The sequence below is a fragment of the Danio rerio genome, chromosome 8 (genome assembly GCF_052040795.2).
Source record: "Danio rerio strain M-AB ecotype USA chromosome 8, GRCz13ab, whole genome shotgun sequence".
NCBI classification, from domain to species: Eukaryota; Metazoa; Chordata; class Actinopteri; order Cypriniformes; family Danionidae; genus Danio; species Danio rerio.
In genome coordinates this window covers 19,813,138-19,830,084 of record NC_141028.1, presented here as the reverse complement: position 1 = coordinate 19,830,084, position 16,947 = coordinate 19,813,138, and the positions used below count along the sequence as shown (strand labels likewise).

At 33.2% G+C, this 16,947-nt stretch overlaps 2 protein-coding genes and 1 long non-coding RNA gene across 8 annotated transcripts in view; 1 reads left to right on the top strand and 2 right to left on the bottom strand.

Annotated features, from left to right (window-relative positions):
* LOC147842616 (uncharacterized) overlaps nt 1-16,947 on the bottom strand; it is a 1,013,036-nt gene that overhangs the window by 607,656 nt on the left and 388,433 nt on the right. The gene's annotated exons all lie outside the window — the stretch shown is intronic.
* LOC799481 (LIM/homeobox protein Lhx8) lies at nt 3,146-13,231 on the top strand. The gene is made up of 8 exons (XM_087264495.1): nt 3,146-4,533; nt 5,850-5,990; nt 6,078-6,199; nt 7,482-7,702; nt 9,463-9,563; nt 10,789-10,884; nt 11,203-11,356; nt 12,696-13,231. The coding sequence occupies exons 1-8, from the start codon at nt 4,375-4,377 to the stop codon at nt 12,770-12,772; spliced, it is 1,071 nt and encodes a 356-aa protein (XP_087120621.1). The 5' UTR covers nt 3,146-4,374; the 3' UTR covers nt 12,773-13,231.
* The window catches only part of slc44a5b (solute carrier family 44 member 5b), an 80,827-nt gene continuing 77,023 nt past the window's right edge, over nt 13,144-16,947 (bottom strand). For 5 of the 6 annotated variants that reach the window (XM_087263451.1, XM_087263449.1, XM_087263452.1 and 2 more), the window contains one exon: nt 13,144-15,918. In XM_087263451.1, the coding sequence (XP_087119577.1) occupies nt 15,764-15,918 (155 nt within the window). In that variant the 3' untranslated portion in view covers nt 13,144-15,763. The remainder of the gene's footprint in view (nt 15,919-16,947) is intronic. The other variant, NM_001202434.1, reaches the window with a different exon arrangement.

The following is a 16,947-nucleotide window of genomic DNA, read 5'->3' as shown; positions in this document are numbered from 1 at the left end:
CTGTAAACTTACTCCATTTAAGTTGAAGTAATGAGAAATTTAATTAACTCATTACCTTCAACACTGAGTTCAAAATGCTTTTCAAATGAGTAGAGTTGACTTTCAGTATATTTTGAGTTAACTACACTTATTTCATTTGATAAAGTTGACTGTTGTGTTTTACAGTGCATTAAATGAAAAATCTGTAATTTTATGGTTTATTTCCGGCAGCTGGGTTGCAGAATTTTTACAGAAATTTACTGTAAAATAGTGGGCATTAAATTACAGAAATTTACTTTCTGTAACTTAACGGCCGTTATTTTATAGTTGTTTATCAAATAAAATGGTTAGTAAACCATAAATAAGAAAGAAATACACAAGGAAATAAAATAGTACTAGATAAAAACAATATGTCAATAATAACAATAAAAAAGAGAAGAAAATACAAACAAAAAAACTGAAATAAGACAGAAACAAAACACTGATCGTCAGTTTTATTCTAAGTTTGTCTGATCCTCTTCAATTTATATTTTCTGCACAATTTATGTCTTAAAAATAATCTATGAAAGGTTTCCAGATTTGATAGAATTTGTCTTCTTTCTTTTCTAGGAAGAATCTGAATTTCTCCAATTCCAAATGTTCCAAATCTCTTATTAGATGTATCTAACTAGATGCATCTATCCATCCATCCATCCATCCATCTATCTATCTATCTATCTATCTATCTATCTATCTATCTATCTATCTATCTATCTATCTATCTATCTATCTATCTATCTATCTATCTATCTATCTATCTATCTATCTATCTATCTATCTATATATATATATATATATATATATATATATATATATATATATATATATATATATATATATATAGGAGCAACATTTTGTTTCCAGTTTAATAATAAACAGTGCTAGTAGACTGACAAATGGAACTATATTTTGTCCTGTACTGTTTTTAGTTATCTCAAAATCAGTAATGCCTTGAACTGCAATAAGGGGATCTGAATCCACATCGATCACATGCGGGGTCCACTTCTGGAAAATATCTTCTTAACTTTTTGCTTAAAGTTGCTTAAAACTCAAGTCTGTGGATTATTTATGACAGATGCCCAATACTGATAAATTTGTCTTAAGCAGGCTTTCCTCGGCTACTCGTTCTGACATTTACTCTGACTTTGCAATTATTTCGGCTTTAACAGTCTTTGGTTTCACGAATGAATTACTTGAACCAAATCGTTTCTGGGCTGCAATAACATTCTGTTATTTCTAAATATCGAAAAAGTGCCAATACTATAGCATAAATGTTAATTTGTAATAATTTCTATGTTGAATGAAAAAAAAAAGGTTTGAATTCCTATAACTAATGTGCAAAAGATATAGCCCTTTTTACAGTGATTTGCTGTAATCATGCGACCTGCCTTAATTTCACAATAAAATTGTGAATACAACATATTACTGTGATTTTTACAGTTACTGTGATACTATGAAGTGATAGTAATGTAATTTACAGTGAATAATTACAGAAACTTGTGAAAATCTGGACATTTTTTACAGTGCAATGTAAACGATGTACTGTATTACTTTGAACGCTCTTGTCTGTTTTTATGGTGAAAAAGAAAATTTCACATCATGTCACTGTGTGTGTTTGTGTGTGTGACAAATCTAATTTAAATTAGAAGCGAATCAGCTTTTTTTCTGAACATAAAACTGTTTTAAAATTAGGCCACATGACAACATTTTTGCAATTTCTTGTTAATTTTTTTTTAGCTTGAACCTTAAATACTAATAATCTGCTATCCCACACACATATGCAGGCTACTCTATTAATTACATTTCAGCTAACCCATGTTTTTGCATAGCATTCCACAAAACAATTAGTTTATAACTACACATTCTTGCATTTCGTCTATGTTTTGTTGTTGTTTTGGGCTATGGTTGTCTGAGGTTGTTACTTTTAATGTAAGTTAAAACAATAAGTGGTTAAAACCCAATTGAGACCCTTGCGCTCTGTTCCATTAAAAAAAGGCATTTGTGAATGCATGAATGCTCCTTCTGTGTTCACTCCTTTAATGCATTTCAAAGCCCCTTTTATTTGTTGTATAATTATCAATGTAATATTAACTGCATGCTGATATATACAGTGTATAGCCCACGTGAATTACATTTCGTGCATCCTATCAAAATGTCTGTGATGCCTTGTAAACAGATATTGCATGCATATAGCCCTAAGGAATGGGGGAGAGTGTGTGTGTGTGTGTGTGTGTGTGTGTGTGTGTGTGTGTGTGTGTGTGTGTGTGTGTCGGATCTCGGATGGCATCAGTAGGCTTGTTTTATTTGAGAGTACTGTGTGTGTGCGGCAGTAAGTGCAATCAGAGCTGGATTGGGCATTTATGCTGTGATTGTGGAGAAAGCAATCTCCTCTGATTAGGGCATTTTCCACTGCGCACTGATTGGCCAGACAGACAGACAGAGATCACGGCAGTCCTTAACTCAAACCACACTGCACTGACCACAACCACCACAATACATCCACTGACACACTAAATAATAACAGTTAAGCACTTATCTATGTAAAAAGGAACCAAAATACTTAAAACAATAAATAAACATGATTTGTAGTTAGCTAATTGAATTACTCAGTATGCATAAACTTCTATTGACATTTATAAAGGGTTTAATCTAACAGATAAATAACCTTTAGTAGGCCCTCCAAAAATAAATAAATACAGGAATGAACAACTGAATTTATTTATATACACACACATAAGCCTACAAAACTTTATAAACGATTTATTCATATATGTATTATTAATATTGTTATTTTGATAAAATTATTATAAAGACCACTCTTGTGGTCTACAACAAAAATATATTTCTGCTAAAACATTATCTTTTAAAATGAGGTTTTTATGAAAAATGTTACCTTTGTCCTCGTTCTCCCCTACTAGATACTACACACATTAGAATATGTTCAAATATAGACTAATGTTTATAATTGTTAAAGTTAGGTATAGCTAACAAACCACTCACGAACAGATGCCCTCCAAAAATTAAGTATTATTTATTATAAAAGTTGATGATCATGATTAAGTGATTATGAATTAACATGAATTCAAATATCGTGCAAAAACTTTTTTCTTTTCTTTTTTTCAGATCAAATGTGTCAGCTGCTACTTTTCAATTCACAATAATTGCTTCAGGCCAATGACTTGCTGATCACGACTAGTTTGAAAGCTGAATTATTAAAACCCATTTGAATTTTCTTTATTTTCAAAATATTTCCCAAATGATGTTTGAGACAGCAATGAAATTTTCACTGTATGTCTGATAATATTTTTCTTCTGGAGAAAGTCTTATGTGTTTTATTTCACCACTAATAAAAGCAGTTTTTATTTTTTTTCAAAGCCATTTTAAGGTCAAAATTATTAGCCCCCTGTAAGCTATATTTGTCTTTGATAGTCGACAGAACAAACCATGGTTATACAATAACTTGCCTAATTACCCTAACCTGCCTAGTAAACCTAGTTAACCTAGTTAAGCCTTTAAATTTAAGCTATATAAGGGTCTATCTAGTCGAGCATTATTTACTGTCATCATGGCAAAGATAAAGTAAATCAGTTATTAGAAATGAGTTATAAAAACTATTATGTTTACAAATGTTTCCCAGAGATGGGTTGCGGCTGGAAGGGCATCCGCTGCGTAAAAACTTGCTGGATAAGTTGGCCGTTCATTCCGCTGTGGCGACCCTGAATTAATAAAGGGACTAAGCCGACAAGAAAATGAACGAATGAATGTTTATATATGTGTTGAAAAAAATCTTCTTTCCGTTAAACAGAAATTGGGGGGGAAATAAACAGAGGTCTAATAATTCAGGGGGGCTAATAATTCTGACTTCAACAAGTGAGATAGCCTACAATGAACAATTATACATAAACATCGATAAAGCAATTTTCTTGTAGTAATAATCGACTGATTCATTTATTTTCTGTCCAGAAGATGTGTTCTGTGGACAACTCGGACAAAATACTTCCCCTGAATTATGGCACAAGAGGAAAGCACCCGTTTTAAAATCGTGGCAATTAAGTGTCAAGAGTTTAATGAGACCTCTTCACCTTTGGGTCGCTCTGGTTGCGCGTTTGGTTTTAATTGCTGTTATTAAATAAATCAATTCTCTTCTTCCACTGATTCTTCAGCGGTTTTGACTGGCATTCGTAATTGATACGTTTGGGGTGAAGGCATTATGTGTGAACCGTTTCCGAATCCCTAATGCGGATTTCAAGTGCATAATACACATAACCATTGGTCCAAGAGTTGAGCGTGTTTTACTAATGACTAAGATTCTGGAAGTCTAAATGTAGAAAATTTATTTTGGCGATTGCGGTTGTCATGGTGAAAAGACAAGTGGATGATGTTTATGGGATGGAGCGCGCACATTTAAAGGGTGTTTCGGTGCGAGATTTTGGAAACCGAAGCGCTTTCACTACCGACATGAACGCGAGACGCTGTGAGGATTTTACCAGAGAACTTTCAAGCAACATTTGTATGGTATGTAGCCTATATTTTTATGACCATAACTACAGGCCGTAGTCAAACTTTTTCAGTCAGCCATGAAGTAGTCAGGTGCATTTATAAATTTCAAGACATACCACAGTCTTTGTTTGTTTAATCCGCTCAAGTTCGTCTCTCGCAAATCGTATTTTGACGCTTCTTTACATTTTGACCAATTAGCCTAAACGTAGGCTACAATATGATAAATGTAAAACAGCCTTGACCATATACAAAAGAGATGCTAAAAATGAGAACACGCGTGCAACAGTTGCTATACAGTAGCCTATACCTCCTCAAGCCAACACAATTAATAAGAAAAATCTACTGTATTTGGAGGAGAATTTGATTGAGAAAAGCCAGAACCTTATATATTATAACCTATGTAAATTAGACGTTTAAAATACGTTGTATATGGCATATTCAATAATAGTAGCTAAAACGATCAGACGTGACATTTGTTTATTTAACTTATTAAATTAAGTTACTTGAATTTTTAAATCACATGAGTTTTTTTCAAGTCGGTTGAATATTTTAAGTGATTTGTAAGGTTTAAATAAAATAAAAAAAATAAAGGCTGGCAGTATTAATACAGTGTATTATTACACTGTTATAACAGTGGGCCATTTAAGGGGATAGTTTACACAAAACTGAAAATTCTGTCATCATTTATTCACTCTTCACCTTTTACAAACCTGTTTGAGAAAAGATATTTAGAAACAATTGTTTGACGTTTTTGGAAAATTCTTAAAAAAAAATGTGTGTGTGTGTGTTTAACAGAAAAAAATAAACAAAGGTTTGGAACCATTGAGGTTAATGTCTGGGTCAATTATCCCTTAAATGCGACTTCTTGTGGTTACATCATAACAATATCTAAAATCAGATTTTCATCCTTACTAAAAAGAAAAATGTGATTTTAAATGCTATTAAATGTTGGTTATTTTTAACTGTAAAGATCTAGCAACTACAGTATGGATAAACGACACAAAAGAGATTTTCATGCATGTATACCCTTTACATCATCCCATTATTTCAACCTTATTTTGACTTGTTATTTTCAGTTATTTATTTAAAACATTGAAGTCGCCACTTCATTGATTTTAATGGGTTTTGCATATACACAAAATTGTACATTTATTTAGATGCAGATGGAGTCTCATTTTTGACCCTCAAGAACTGGAGAACTGGAAATTTAATATGACTTTATGAGATAATCGAACAAATCGTAAAATGCAGTTTCCAGTAACTTTATTCTTTATATGGTCAGCTAATAAAAGTGTCTCTTTGAAATGTTAATATAGCATTCATTCTCACAGAGCTTACCGGAAGCAAAGAATGGCCGATCTGATCCGGCTTCTCCATCTGCTTTACCTGAAACAATGGCATCTGATGCTTTTCAAGGCAAAGCAGTTTGCACAAGGTGTAGAGAGCACATCCTAGACAGGCATCTGCTTAAGGTAAGAATAGTCTTTTTCATTTATGCATTAATTCATCTGAATGTCAATCAATTCAAGGTCAAATAAGTAATTTCCTGTTGAATGCAGGTGAATGACATGTGCTGGCATGCGAGATGCCTTTCATGCAGTGTGTGTCAGACCACCTTGAGCGAACAGACAACCTGCTATGTCCGAGAGCGTGAGATTTTCTGCAAGCTACATTACTTCAGGTATTTCTGAAATATAGTATGTATATGGCAAGATTAAAATAAGCCTATAATATATTAAAATACTAGTATCTATATTTATACTGCTTCTTTAGATATGCTAGTCATTCATTAGATATCAGAAAGTAGCATATTAACAACATAACCTGATTTATTAGATACAACATTTTCAATACACAGTAAAAGGGATTATTTACTTTGCTTAAAAAAGTGAGTAAACCCATTGCCTCCAAAGCGACAATTGACTTTACTTAAAGTAAAGGAATAAATCCATTGTAACTTGGAACAATTGAGTTGATGTAAATACATTTTAATTTTGAACATGGTTCGTTTACTTAAAAAATGAAAGCCAACGAGTTTACTCACTTTTTAAAGTAAAGTCAACTAACTGTTTTAAAAGCACTGACTTAAAACAGCTTTCATCGCTTATAAAATTAAGTTAGAACATGATTAACTTAGTTTAATAAGTTACAATGAACTAAAAACATGTCATCACTAATTGACCATAATTTTTTACAATGCACTTATATAAAGTCAACTAATATATTTTTTTTTTGCAGTGTAGATGCTAGTATATATATTTTTAGATATTAGTAGTGAGAAGCAATCGTTCTATTATTAATATTTCAAAAGTTTTACCACTGACATTTATAGGGATCCATTATTGAGTCTAGTGCAAGTTTTTACTATATATTAGCAGCTATATATTATAGTACACATTTTGGTTACACTTTATTTTAAGATGTCCTTGTTACAATGTAATTGTTTAACTACAGAGTAATAATCATTAATTGCATGTAATTAAGCAAAAATAATTGTAATTAAGCATATGAAACCTGTAACAAGAGAACCTTAAAAAATGTTACCCATATTATTTAGATGGTAGTTCATAATATCTGAAACCAATATTAAGCACCATTTTTTATTTATTAGATGATTGAACTTATTAAATAAGTGCAGTAGTATCTTTTGAATAATTTAGAATTGTATATTGTACTAATATGTAACATTAATCTGTCATAATACTAGTATTTAATAAACACATACTAGTATAATGTACAATGATAAGTATGGAATGAACAAGTACCAGTATGTAATTAATAAAAACTAGAAGGAAACAAATTAGAACCAGTACTTATTGGGAAATATAGAGCTAAAACAATGAGTACTAGTAGTATAAAAATAGATACTAGCTTTCAAAAGGATCTTGCCATACATATAAAAAGAGATTGTTTAATATGCGTTTACCCTAATCTAGAGCTAAATGTGTCTGTTTGACTTGCAGGAGGTTTCAGACATGGTGCTCGTGCTGCAGAGAAACGCTTCACTCTTCAGACTGGGTTCACAGAGCAAAGGGAAATGTTTACCATCTAGCATGTTTCTCCTGTTTCTCCTGTAAAAGGCAGCTGTCCACTGGAGAGGAGTTCGCATTGGTTGGGGAAAAACTGCTGTGCCGAATCCATTACAGCAGCATGCTGGACAAACTCAACAGACCTGCTGAAAAAGGTGAGTTCTTTATTTGTTAGTATTAGTATGTTAGCTTTATGAATATCTATGCTCACAAACAGTGACAAAATTCACAGAAGATAAAAACATCCTCAGTTTGTCACTTCCGCTTAAATGGGTCAACCTTCTTGACATCAATTGATATGCCAGTTTGTCATCAAATCTTCTGACCAATTAAATGATCTATAGTATCTGACATGTCCCCATCTTTCAAGATGCTTCTTTTTTGCTTTTCATTTGACGAAACCACTCTCGCAGAGTTGTGATAAAAACAAAACTCTGTTGATTGTTTGTTTTAAAGAGGAGGGGCTTATCACTGCTACCAATTTCCTGTAGAATCTAAAGTAACTTACTGTATTCAACCACAGCAGAAATACTGTTTCTACATTTACAGCATCATTTAATTGGCTGAATATGTATTACCAATATTGTATATATTTATTGTAAAATATAACATTTTCTCAGTGCAACTTTAAGATATGATAACATACTGCAAAACTGTCCTACTGTATAACACAGTTCATTTTACAGTTAAATCGTTAACAGTGTGTAATCCTGCCCTGTCTTCTTGTTTCATTTGAGATCACAAAATGTACATTTCAAACAGGGCGTTTAAGCTCATTAAGCCTAGGAAATGTGAAATGCTTTTAAATCATCAGCATGATTGAAACCTTCTGAAAAGCCCTTTGAATGTAATCCATTTATCACTTAAATGCCTGAGGTATTACAATAATATACTCAACAAAAACACAGTACATGCAAAGTAGATTTTAAAATATGGGCAGCCTTTCTGCATCGATTCTTCGATTGTCAAAATGCATTAATATTCTTGAGAGGATTTTGAGCTTAGTTTTTTAACAGCAGATGGTGCTGTAGGCTAGTTTTTAACAGTACACTCAAACATTCATGAGTGTTTGTGCATTCGAAGAGTTATGCAAGTTGACTTTAATGTCATTAGATTAATGTAAACACAGCTCTTTATGAACACTTCTGTAAATCGCTTAAAACGTTCCTACCTTTATCAATGATTATTTTAGTTTCAAGTGTCATTTATAAAGAGGTGGATGCAGGCAGAGTACGGCGGTTTGTAAAGCATAAAGCACCATCTGCCATTAAAAATCAAGCTTAGAATCGATTTTTTACCATAACTTTACATTGTAAAAAATATTCATTAATTAGCGGTTTGCCGTATTTTGTGATTCTTGTTTTTATTTTTTTATTTCCCCAGTTTATTCATGCTTTTAAACTGCATTATGGGATCTTGACCTTTCTTCTAACAGCTTTTAACCTTGGAAAGTTTGAAAAAGCGACATATTGTCAGTGTTGGTGTGGTATATTACAGTATGAAAACCTTGTAATAAACTGCCAGAACAGTTTCTGTTATTTTACAGACATTTTTTTTTCTTAATTATTTCTTAGACATTATGTTACTTCAAACTACAAAAATGTCAATAAAAGTCACTTTGTTAAACCGGTTAGTTGAATTTTTAACACCAATAGACGACAGAACAGAGATCAACATCCCATAATGCAATTCACAACCGTAAATAAACGGAAAACACTTGTGAATCACAATATATATGGAAACTGTTAATTAATAGATATTTTTTACACTGTATCTTTTACTAGGTTAAACTAATCTGATTTACATAGTCTGGGCAATAATAATCCAGACCAGTATTTTAGTTTTGAAATAAAGGCTTGGGTTTGTCATCTTGCTTGTAACATTTACATCTGTCTCTTGCCTTTTATAATCTCAGGGAAATCCGTCAGTCCTGAAAAAGCATTGGCTGCTGGCTGTGAGATAAAACAAAAACCATCTAAAAGAGCACGTACCAGTTTCACTGCAGACCAGCTCCAGGTAAACAAAGCAATGCTCTCATTGTTTAATATGTCTCACACTGTGTTCTGAAATTAGAAATGAGACTTAGAAGGTTAGTTTACCTAAAAATGAAAATTATGTAATTAATTACTCACCCATCATGTCATTTCAATCCCCTGAGACATTCATCAACATCTTTAGAACATGAATTAAGATATTTTAGATGAAATCCGAGAGCTCTTTGACCCTCGATAGACAGCAATGATCCTGAAATATGACTTTGTTTTCATCTGTTTTAGATACTCTTGTTTAAAGTGACACCAGTGATCATTAAGCAAATTGCATCCATTAATGTAAACTCAACAACATTAAGCTAATTCAATTGCACCATTATTACACAGTTTGATTATAAAGAATATTTAAATCTATAAACTGTATAGATCTCTCTATGCAGGACTTTAGTTTAGGTAAAACCACACCTTTCATGGCACATTACATTAGGGATAAAGTACATCCTGGAGGTTGTTATCGCAGAATGAAGTCAGACAGGCTTATTGGGAGTCCAATACAAAGTGGAGGGCTCTTGCCTAAGACTGAAGGGCTATAATCTGTGAAAATAACCCTCCTGCATGTACTTTATCCCACTTATTACATGACTACTTGCCACAAAACATAGAAAATAGACACAAAACATTGTTCTGAGTAGTAATGGTTCATTTATTATTAAAAAATTTGATTTAAATGCGAAACTGACAGGAATGAAAACAGCAGATGGAGTACACACCAACCTGCGCATTATTCAGACACAAGAGGGCACCAAACAATTAAAAAATGCAAAGCTGACAGAAACGAAACCGGTGAATTGGAGAATAGACTAACCTACGTATGATTCATTCACATATGGTGCCCAAACAGTCAAATACCGCAACATGACAGACAAGCAGATACAAATTAATGTAGATGCAGGAATATGGATGTGAACATAGGCCTATTCATTAATATTCAAGGCGATTTGAAGTTTTCGAATGAGCCTGTATTATTCAGCAGTTGACTAGAAATAACATACTTTAGAATGTTGAGACTGACCAATCAGAATTGAGTATTCTTGACAGCAGTGTAATAAAGTAGAGTTATCACACACCCTGTATAGCTCGCAATAATAGATCCTTGTTATATTGCAGTTTGTGCATAAGGTTAGTCAAGATTTAACACTGGTTTACTTTATTGAGCTCTGCTGACACAATATTGATTTTGTGGTCTACAGGTTATGCAGGCTCAGTTTGTTCAGGACAATAATCCAGACGCACAGATGCTTCAGAGTCTTGCTGAACAGACTGGACTTAGTCGACGCGTCATTCAGGTTACTTTTTTTTAGCAATTTGAAAAGTGCCTAAACTGAGCGGTTGTAAATATAACATCACTGGTTACTCTATAACAGGGGTGTCAAACTCAGGCAGCCCTGCACAGTTTAGTTTAAACCCTGCTTCAACACACTTACCTGTTGGTTTCAAACAAGCCTGAAAGATTGAATAGATTCGATCAGGTTTGTTTAATTAGTGTTAAAGCAAAACTGTGCAGAGATGTGGCGATCCAGGAACTGAGTTTGACACCTGTGCTCTATAACATAAATTAAGTGTTCATAGGTTGTCTAAATCATTACCACTTTGTTTCTGCTCAGGTCTGGTTTCAGAACTGCCGTGCGCGTCATAAGAAGCACGTTTCTACCCCTCATTCAGCTGGTCTGTCTTCACTGTCGTCCACATCCACTGTGAATGAGCTGAGATATACAGAAACAACCCTGCTTACAGGACTGCACAACACCTGCATACATGGTGAGATCTGACTATAATGCAATTATATAATTTGTTATCAGTTTATAGTGCGAAAAGAGAAGAAATACTGAAAGAACGTTAAACTGAATGAATGAAATCTGTAAATAGAAAAGGCTTTCAAACTGTAATAAAGGTAATTTACAGTTTCCCGTTTTTCATTTCATTACAGCTGAATACAAAATTATTAGCCCTCCTGTGAATTTCAAATTCTTTTTAAAATATTTTTCAAGTGCTGTTCAATTGAGAGATTTTTTTCAACACTTTTGTCTGATAATTTTTTTTTTTTTTTGGAGAAAGTCTTATTTGTTTTATTTAGGCTATAATAAAAGCAGTATTTCATTTTCTAAACAAGGTTAGAAAATGAAGGTTAAAATGGAAGTTTTTTTAAGGTTAAAATTATTTGTCCCTTTAAGCTCTACATTTTTTCCAATAGTCTACAGAAAAAAATATTATTATACAAAAACTTGCCTAATTACCCTAACCTGCCTAGTTAACCCAATTAACCTAGTTAAGACTTAAAATGTCACTTTAAGCTGTATAGAAGAGTCTTGAGAAATATCTAGTCAAATATTATTTACTGTCATCATGGCAAAGATAAAATAAATCAGTTATTAAATATGAGTTATTAAAAATATTATGTTTAGAAATGTGTTGAAGAAATTTTCTATCCATTAAAAAGAAATTGGAGAAAAAAAATATACAGGGGGGGGCTAATAATTCTGACTTCAGCTGTATATATATTTATATTAATTCCAGCTGTATTAAAGAAACCTATAGTATGTTTTTTTCCAGAAAAAAATATAATGGCAAATACTGTGGAAAAAATATCTCAGGAGATATTTGAAAAAGAATTAAACATTCAATAGGCTAATAATTGTCTTACTGAATTGCATTATGGAACATTGATTAATGCTCTGTCAGTGTTTTAAACCAAAGGTACTGGCAGGTACTGTAACTTCATGACTAACCCAGACAGTATAATCTAATCAACAAAAATACCAAGTGAAGTCATTTTGCTAAAAGTTGTCGGAGAAGAGCCCAATATTAGCAATTTAATCGTAAATGGAAAAGCACTTACATCATGTATTAACCATAGTTCAACATTTACTACTGAATCATTAAAACCATAAGTTGTGTTTGCTAACATTAGTTAATGCATCGTGACTTAACATGAACTATAAATTGCTTTATTTTCATTAACTAACATCAACAAAGACCAAAAGATAATGTAATAAATCAGTTGTTCAATGTTTTTTCATGTTAGTAAATACATTAACTAAACCTTATTGTAAAGTGTTACTTATGAATCTATCCTTGTGTGTTTGTGTTTTGTCTCCAGTGAACACAGCATCATCTCTGCTCTATCAGCCTTTACTGTACCACCAGTCCACTCATCTACCAATCAGCAGCAGCTAAACATTTTACACCTCACTTCGACATGTAGTCTACACTTACTGTAAATGTGAGCATGACCCATGTATTAAAGGGATAGATGACCCAAAATAAACATTTGCTCACTCTATTGTGCTCACTCTATTGTACTCTCTCTCTCTCTCTCTCTCTCTCTCTCTCTCTCTCTCTCTCTCTCTCGGGATTCTGTTGAACACAATAGAATATGTTTAGAAGAATCTTGGAAACCTGTAACCACTGAATTCCTTAGGAGAAAAAAAAACCAGGGAACTCAGAAGTTAACAGTTTCCAACATGTTTTACTACATCTTCTTTTCTGTTATAGAGAATAAACACAAACATGTTTCAGTCAACTGAAAAAATGAGTAAATTATAACATTTTTTGCTTGAACTATGTGTTTATTTATCATAGTTTATGCTGTTGCTACAATCAAAATAAAAATAACTTATTGACATTGTCTATATGAAATACTTAATTTCCAAATGTATTTTTTTTTTTGGCATGCATTGGGATTACATCATATACAATGTTATTATGCATTACAAAATGTGCTCAAAAATTATGTGAAGAAAACATATGACAAGTAGATACATACCAATAAGACGATTAGATGGTTGTTAAACTCAAAAATACAGTTTTTTATGATTTATGAGGGTCAAATACCAGTAATTAATAGCAATAAACTGGTAAAGAACACATTTTGACTCAAATATGTTCATAGAAAAAATGTCAAACAAACACTTCATATTTTTGAGAATCACTTAATAAACAATAATCACTAACCTTCATCAACATATGAGGAGAAATGAATCGACCTAAAACAACTCCTAATATTCCATTCAAATATATATAAATTATAATTAACAACTTTAAGTTCTTTCTTGGCTAAAATGGACGGACACGATGATAGCACAGGAGATGTGTGGTTAAAAAGTGCAATGGATCTGATGAATGAGAGCAGTAATGAAGGAATAAATAGAGTTATAAGCTCTGCACAGCAGAAAAAGGGCTCATATCAACATGTGCTTGAGGTTAAGAGAGCTGTTAAACTGTGTGTTGGAATAAGGCACTTCAGCTAAACTGCGATTACAAACGGCAACGTTTTCTCAATATGAGAGAAGTGGTGGTTTCACCCCAAACGGGTGCTAACAGAACGCAACGGTCATATAAAAGACGAGCTAAAAAAATTCTACAAATGCATACAAAGATGGTAACGATTCATACTACAACTTTAAAGATAACGGCACTGAGTAGCAATGCTGCTGGTATCATTCTAAGAAAAAAGTTGACTGAGCAATAAAAACATTTAAATCAGAATCCACATCCACAACCAGAAAATTACAGCAAGAGTTTACTCAAAAATAAAAATGACCCTATAATTCAGCGTTTCTCGACCACGTTCCTGGAGGACCACCAACTTTGCACATTTACATCTCTCCTTAACCAAGCACACCTGATTCAGATCATCAGCCCATTAGCAGAGACTGAAAGACCTGTAATGGGTATGACAGACAAAGGAGACATCCAAAATATGCACTGTTGGTGGGCTTCCTGGAACGTGGTTGAGAAACAATACTATAATTTACCCGAGCCATCCTCAGTAAATTTGACTTTCTATTTTCAGACAAACACAGTTGGTGTAGTTTTAAAAAATAACTTGGCTCCTTTTATGCTGTATAAGGGCCCGATCACACCGAACACACTTTTACATTACAAAAACGCAATGCGCACCACACTGCCTTTTTTATTGACAAGAAAAAAAGAAGTGCCGTGTGCTTTTTTATGTCATTAAACCCACGACTGAATTTGCAGTGTATTGTGTGCGAGTGTTGCTGCTGATATTGTTATAATTAACCAAATAATAAATAATTGTAAATAATTTGTAACCATACTGGTAGATCTGTCTCTGTGGGATAGCAGTGTAATTAATATAAGCGAGATCCGAGGCGATGACTCGCCACAGATAACTGTTGTGGGGGGTTAAAGTCCCTAGCGACTGGCTGAGATCAAGACCTTTTATTACGTTTGGTAAAGTAAAGCGATCTACTCCCGGGAAGGGGTAGAAATCAGGGGAAGTTGAAATTGGGAGGCATGTAATTAGAGCTGTAAGGCTTTAATTTCAATTAAAGGTGAAAAATCGAATCTGTCGTAGACATCCAATATATTAAAAGATACCGAAAATATCAACAGAGAGGATAGGAAAGTCCCAGAGTAAAATGAGAAAATATGATACCCTGGTTTTTTGTAATAAGGAAAAACTGTCTTTATGCTGTTTTCATCTTTTGTATTAATTGTTTTTATTTTATTCATACTTGTCTCTTTTATTCCTGTTTATGTAAAGCACATTGAATTGTCACTGTGTATGAAATGTGCTATATAAATAAACTTGCCTTGCCTAAAGTCATACAGCTCCAGATAACTCAAAAACAGCGACTGCTAGTCTCTCCTCTATCGTCAATGTCCCCATAGTTACCTTGACAACACAAAAACTGCTATCACCTCAACGGAAACCCCGCCTCTACTTTCATTTGATTGGAAAATTAAAAAGACGCGACTGACGTAACATGCTTTTTCCGCTCAGAGTTGACTTTTTTTCCAACTGTGAGTGCACAGCACGCAACGGCGAAAACGCGAGGACCAGCAGGCAGGGAGCATAAGCAGCGCACAAAACACTTACGGCATTAGTAAATTATTCAAAAAATGCACCTCTCAGCGCAAAAAGCACGTTTGGTGTGATCAGCCCCTAAGGTTGTTGGAAAGTGGCCCTAATTTAAGTTCATGTAGCTAATGTTTTTGTGTTAATTGTAAGTGTATTTAATTTCCCAATAAACAAACAGAATCTTATAGTTTTGGGTTTCAGACAAACAAACAAAGAAACAAAACTAAAAAATACGACCTACAGTGCGTACATAATCCTTCATAAATCTGTCAGTCTCACAGATGCGAATAATCTGGAAACACACACAGTCTGAGCATCGGCAGTGTCTGTTTTTCATGTCAGTGTCTGCTTTTTGGTTGCTCCTTCTTTTGTTTTCTACCTCTCTTGGTCTCCTTGGGTCTCTTCTGGTTCTTCTTGTTGAGAATGGCTCTCAGGCTGCTGCACATGTAATACGGACGGGTTGCTGAACCGTCGTTCTTCTCCAGATCAAGCACTGAGAAAAGAACACCAATATCAATATAATAAATAACAATAATAATAAAATAATAATAATAATAATAATAATAATAATGTGATTTTTTGCCAGAAGTCATAGGCAATGGTGGTTATCTAAAAATAATAAACTTGTTAAACAAAGAGAAAACGTTATCATCGCATTTAGGAACAGAGATGAGGTTCTCAAGGTGAATGCAAAACCTTGGCTCTAAAGGTCAAACAACAAAAAATAAGGTTGAGAATCTTGGTGTGATTGAGTCAGATCTGAGTTTCAGTTGTCACGTCAAAGCAGCAGCTAAATCATTATACGATCATCTCTAAAACATTGCCAAAACTAGATGCTTTGGTCTCAGTGAGGACTTAAAAAAACTTGTTCATGCTTTGATCAGCAGCAGGGTGGATTACTGTAATGGACTCCTGACTGGCCTTCCCAAAAAGTTTTTATTTTATTGTTTCTTTTAATCGGTCTCGTTTATTCTTGCATTTTGAATTACCACTGTGTATGAAATGTACTATATAAATAAACTCACCTGGCCTTGCATTGACTTGTAAACATTGACTTGTATACAGTATGTATATAAATTAATTCACAGATTAATGATTAATTAATATTATAATGATAAGGATTATATTACAATACTATAAAATATTGTGGTTGTTCAAATTTATTATTGTCTATATCTAAATGGAAAATTATTTCAAACACAATTATTACTATAATAAAAATTATAACATTACAAAAACACAAAACTATGAGATCGTTATGAACAATAACCATGAGGTTTTGGTTTCTCACTAAGAGCATTGTGTTAGTATTAAGGGTACTGCCTTGGAATGGTTTCAGTCATATTTATTTGACAGAAGGTTGTGGAGTACCTCAAGATTCCATTCTTGGCCCTATTCTGTTTTCCCTATTTCTGCATCCATTAGGGTCTATTTGGAGGAAGTATAAGAAGTCATTACAATTGTATGCAGCTTTATGTACCCTTAAAGCAAAAAGATGCTGGTTTCATAACACCATTTTAAA

Excerpts from the sequence above, each read along its gene's own strand:
- LOC799481 (XM_087264495.1), top strand. The coding sequence starts at position 4,375 with ATGGTGAAAAGACAAGTGGATGATGTTTATGGGATGGAGCGCGCACAT. Across the intron at positions 9,564-10,788 it reads TCACTGCAGACCAGCTCCAG|GTTATGCAGGCTCAGTTTGT; the intron begins GTAAACAAAGCA and ends TGTGGTCTACAG. Across the intron at positions 11,357-12,695 it reads GCACAACACCTGCATACATG|TGAACACAGCATCATCTCTG; the intron begins GTGAGATCTGAC and ends TTTTGTCTCCAG.